At 50.8% G+C, this 4,781-nt stretch overlaps 3 protein-coding genes across 3 annotated transcripts; all 3 read right to left on the reverse strand.

Annotated features, from left to right (window-relative positions):
* Positions 1-237: 237 nt before the first annotated feature.
* On the reverse strand, positions 238-1,074 carry LOC145411225 (uncharacterized). Its single transcript, XM_080281289.1, has one exon. The coding sequence runs from the start codon at positions 1,072-1,074 to the stop codon at positions 238-240; it is 837 nt and encodes a 278-aa protein (XP_080137415.1).
* A 166-nt stretch (positions 1,075-1,240) lies between these two features.
* Positions 1,241-1,642, reverse strand: LOC145411226 (uncharacterized). Its single transcript, XM_080281290.1, has one exon. It carries the CDS (start codon positions 1,640-1,642, stop codon positions 1,241-1,243), a length of 402 nt encoding a protein of 133 aa, XP_080137416.1.
* A 75-nt stretch (positions 1,643-1,717) lies between these two features.
* LOC145411227 (uncharacterized) lies at positions 1,718-3,183 on the reverse strand. The gene is made up of 3 exons (XM_080281291.1): positions 3,140-3,183; positions 2,369-2,778; positions 1,718-2,214 (listed from the first exon to the last, which is right to left on the reverse strand). Exons 1-3 carry the CDS (start codon positions 3,181-3,183, stop codon positions 1,718-1,720), a joined length of 951 nt encoding a protein of 316 aa, XP_080137417.1.
* Between the last annotated feature and the right edge of the window lie 1,598 nt (positions 3,184-4,781).

Raw genomic sequence — 4,781 nt, forward strand, 5'->3', positions numbered from 1 at the left:
GGGCCTTCTGTTGAGTATCTCCTCCACTTCGCAAAAGAATGTGTGGAGTCGCTCATCGTCCACAACTTGCGCGCCTACTATCGCTTGCAAGACCTTCCTGACTGTCTGAATCTGTCACTCTCATACACCGCCCATGTGCGATGCATGCGGTGGGTTGAACCCCCACTCAATTCCCTTCCTGAACAGTGCATTGTGGAACTTGTCATTCCTCTCCCAGCTGAGAGCTGCGGCCCAGAGCTACTTATTTGCTCTAATCATGTTTGTTCCATTGTCGGAACGAATGCGCTCTGGTACACCCCTCCTTGCCAAGAAGCACGTTATTGCATTGAGGAATGAATCAGCGTCTAGTCCATCAAGAATCTCCAGGTGTATGGCTTTTGAGTTCAGGCATGTGAACAGACAACCCCACTGCTTCACCCATTTCCTACCCTGCTTTGCACTGAATGGTCCAAAGCAGTCCACACTTGTGTGTGTGAAAGATGCCTTCACCACGCATACCCTGTCAGCAGGGCGGTTAGTTTGTCTTTGCAGTGACTCCTTCCAACTGACTCGGCGACAAACGAGACACCGTTTTAGCACACGGTCAATCAGCCTTCGTCCCTTGGGCACCCAGAACTCTTGGCGCATTACTGCTAGTGTATGTTCTCTTCCTGAGGGTCTAGCCTTGTTCTCATGGGTTTCTCTTACTATTAGCTCCGTGACATGGTGGTCCCGTGGCAACAGCACGGGGTATTTGCTGTCGGTCATCAAGGGGACTTTCTCCAACCGTCCTTCAGCACGGAGGAGTCCGTCCTCCCCCAGGTGCGGCTCCAGCGGGAACAGTGGGCTTGTTTTCCTAAGTGCACTCCACTCTTTCAGATCCTTTATCTCGGGTTCATAATATTCCCGTTGTACACAACCCAACACTGCTGCTCGAGATGCTCGGAGCTCACTCACCCTGTCTTGATTTGTCAACTTGCCTTGGTCCTCCCATTTGCCTCCAATACAAAAACCTTCTAATCCATGAAACTTCCCGCAGCAGCCTGTGCCAGGACAAATATCTGGACCACAATCTCGCCAGCGGGTCTTCTCCATGCTTAGCCCCTATTGCCATAGTTGTAGCATCCCCCTTTATCTCTGGGCCTGTCTCCAGGTCAAGTATAAGTCGGGGCTCTTGCGGCCAGTGATTGTTCTCTTGCCGGAGAAAGTCGGGCCCTTCAATCCATCTACACCCTCTGTTCAGTTCGTAGCAACTCAGTCCTCATGTTGCGTCATCTGCTGGGTTCAGTATTGAACCCACATGCCTCCACTGAGTCACTTCTGATTGTTCATGTATGGCCACCACTCGATTGGCTATGAACGTGTGAAACCGCCTCTCTGTGTTACGTATATACTGTAGTACTATCACGCTGTCTGTCCAGAAGACAGACCCTCCCATGTCGACCGACAGCTCGTGCCTTAATGTCTCGTCAACCTTGGCAGCCAAAGCAGCAGCACATACCTCCAGACGGGGTATAGTCAGCTGTTTTAGCAGGGCCAGCTTGGCCTTTCCATAGATGAAAGCACAGTGAGCGTCTCCAGTCCCATCAGAGATCCTCAGGTATGATACTACTCCATACGCCACTTGCAAAGCATCACAGAAGTGATGTAATTGAAATGACATTCCCTTTGCACTTCTTGGGTCATAGCACTGTGGTATCCTGAAATCTGCGAGGTGAGTTAATTCTACCAGCCACCATCACCACTGCACCTCATTGCTGTCAGATATAGCCTCGTCCCACCCTTTCTTCCTCCTGCACTCTTCTTGGAAGATGACCTTGGCGCGAATGAGGAATGGTGCAAGGAATCCAAGCGGATCATATACTGAGCTGATTACACACAAGAGATCCCTCCTTGTAACTGACCCCCCTTGCTCAAAGTGTTTGATGACCACTGCCATTTGGTCCTTCTCTAGGTCCAATCTTACTCCAATTGCCCGTTCCGTAAGAAAAGGCTTGCGTTCTATGTCGATCTCCTTTACTTCCTTATGCCTCTCTGATTCGGGAATGGATTCGAGTAATTCCTTACTGTTGCTCGCCCACTTGGTGAGTCTGAAGCCGCCCAGTGAGGTGACGTGTCGCAGTTGTTCTGCCAACCTTATTCCATCGTCAGCAGATTGCATTGAGATAAGCAGGTCGTCCACATAAAAATTCTGCTGGGCATCCACCATGTTGTCAGGACATACATCTCTGTGATCTAGAAAGGTTCATTCTAAAGCATATGAGGCACATGAAGGACTCCAGACCCCACGAAAAAGGTACACTGTCATCCAGTATGTCAGGGGGGTCTGCTGTAAATCCCCTTCCGGCCACCAAAGAAATCGTAGGGCGTCCCTGTGTTCCGGAGCTACCTTGACCAGGTGAAACATAGCCTCTATGTCCACCATGAGGGCCACTGACCCTTGGCGAAACTTGAAACTGGAGGAGTACCCCCAGCAGTTTGTTATTTAGATTAGGCCCTTGTAGCACCTGGCTGTTTAAAGACACCGACCCACATTCTGTTGCACAGTCGAATACGATGCGCACCTTTTCAGGCTTGTTTGGGTTTATCACTGGATGGTGTGGCAGATACCAGGACACATGAGGCCTTGTGTGAAGTTCATTATGAGGCACCGATTCGGCGTAGCCTTTATCTAGCAGCAGCTGCATCTCTTCTGCGTAGCGCTGGCGTAAGGGCGGGTCTCTGAGCAGCCTCTTCTTCGGGCCCTCTAACCTCCTCAAAGCCATTAACTTGTTGTCTGGGAGCTTGGGTGGATTTCGTCTGAATAGTATAGGGAGCTAGTAGTGCCCCATCACCTTTGTCGCTGTGCTTGACCACAATTTTATCACCCTGTTGTCTTCAATGGACAGGCCATCTCCCTTCTTCAAGTAACTTGCATCCAGTTCCCAAAACTGTCATACTTTCTCCTCCAATCGTGTTTCCTGGGAATTGTTGTCCATTACAGCCACACATCCTACCTCCTCTGGTCTGTCTTCTACATCAGCATGAGGTCGTACAGGTCAACTGACGGTCCATCCCAGCAGTGTCCTTATCACAAAGGGTTCTCCATTACTCCCTGCCCTGACCTCCAAGGGCATCGATGCTTGCAGAGCATCAAGACCAATCAGTAGTTGCACCTCACCTTCGTACATGTTCAGTGGCTCTATTCCCGCTAAATGACTCCATCGTGCCGTGTCCTGTACAGAGGCTACTGAAACATTCAGCGTTGCAGGGAGTCACTGCGTGACAATCACCCCATGCAGTGATATCTTCCGGTTCGGTTTACAGGAACGCCCGCTGCTAACTACCAAGTCTATCTCTTCAGTTCACTGCACCGTCACCTGAGTTATAGTGTCTAGTGTTACCCATACGGTTCTCCATGGTGCCCCCAGCCTGCTTGCCAACTGGGTCGTACAGAAGGTTTGGTTGCTGCGAGAGTCCAAAAGTGCTCTCGTCCAGACTACGGCATCCGAGCCTTTACTAGCTACCTTCACGTCAATAATGGGCAACGCCTCCTTGCGAAGCTGCCGTGTATCCGCGCTGTTCCTGCCGTAGCGGTGAGTCATTCATTCTCGCCTTTGCCCCTTTCGAGCTTGGGCCTCTTAAGTGTTCCCTCCATGCTTGCCTCATCACGTTTGTCGGTCTGTCCACAGGAAACACTTCTCTTCTCTGGCTCTGCTCTGTGTACTCCCTGCTTGCTTCCATGCGCCTCCTCCTGCTGAGTGTATCAACAACGATCATCTCTCGGTTTCCTCTCACCCTCCATCTGTGGCTTTGCTCCGTCTCCCTTCCTGGGTTCCCAATGGTAACGGGACTCCTGCCTTTGCCCTATGGGGCCAGTCGGGTGTATCCATTGTGAATGCTTCCCAGTGCAACCCTCTATGTCACAATACTGAGGCCCGGCACTCAGCTGCCAAGTGGGTATCGTTCAAGCAAACATAACAGTATTTGAGCCATCTGACTGTGGCCCTCCTTTCTTCAGCTCTCATGGCACGGAATTTCTTGCAACCCACCAGGTGTGCAGCCCCCCGTACAGCCGACACAAGTCTCTCTTGCTCGCAGGTTCATCATCACCAGTGGTGGCCAAACCGATCACACGCCCATTTGGATTCCCTCTGACACCAACCTCGGTGGATCGCTTGGTGGTTGCTCCCCTTTCCTTGGTTCTCCTCCTCACACACACTCTGTCCGCTTTCTCCAGGATAAAAGTTTTCAACCATTTAACGCTGGGATAATACCCGTATCGTTTGTTGTGGGCATAAGTTTCATCCTCATACCGCATAAGTGCTCTTTCAGACAACCGACGCAACAGCACATCCATCGAGCGAATGGTGTCCAACTCCTGCAATCTCCCGATAGTCTCCAGACTCAGAATACAAGACCCTAACTCGTCGCCGAATTTTCTAAGGCCACCCTCATCCTCACCTTTGATCATGGGCCCTTCAAGTATTCCTTCCACAATCTCTCGGATGTACTGATGTCTGTTTCTGTATCTGTCCTCCAATATGGCCATCGCCTTCTCATAACCCTCTCTTGGGTCCAAATAGTTGCATGTTTGTAGTGTGTTCCTGACAGGCACTGCACATGCTTGCATGAGCTTCTGCAGCTTATATTCCTCTGGGATTGCGGCCCTCCCTATGTGTTGTTCGAATACACGAATGAACTCCCAATACTCCCTCCTGCTATTCCCTTCGAAGGTTGGTAGTTGGGTCTGTGGCAACTTCATAGTTTCAATCAATTCCTTCAAGCCAGAAGCTATCACCTCCATGCCCATAAGGGCAGTG

Source organism: Coenobita brevimanus, chromosome 88 (assembly GCF_032717465.1).
Source record: "Coenobita brevimanus isolate Jiangsu-jjx chromosome 88, ASM3271746v2, whole genome shotgun sequence".
NCBI classification, from domain to species: Eukaryota; Metazoa; Arthropoda; class Malacostraca; order Decapoda; family Coenobitidae; genus Coenobita; species Coenobita brevimanus.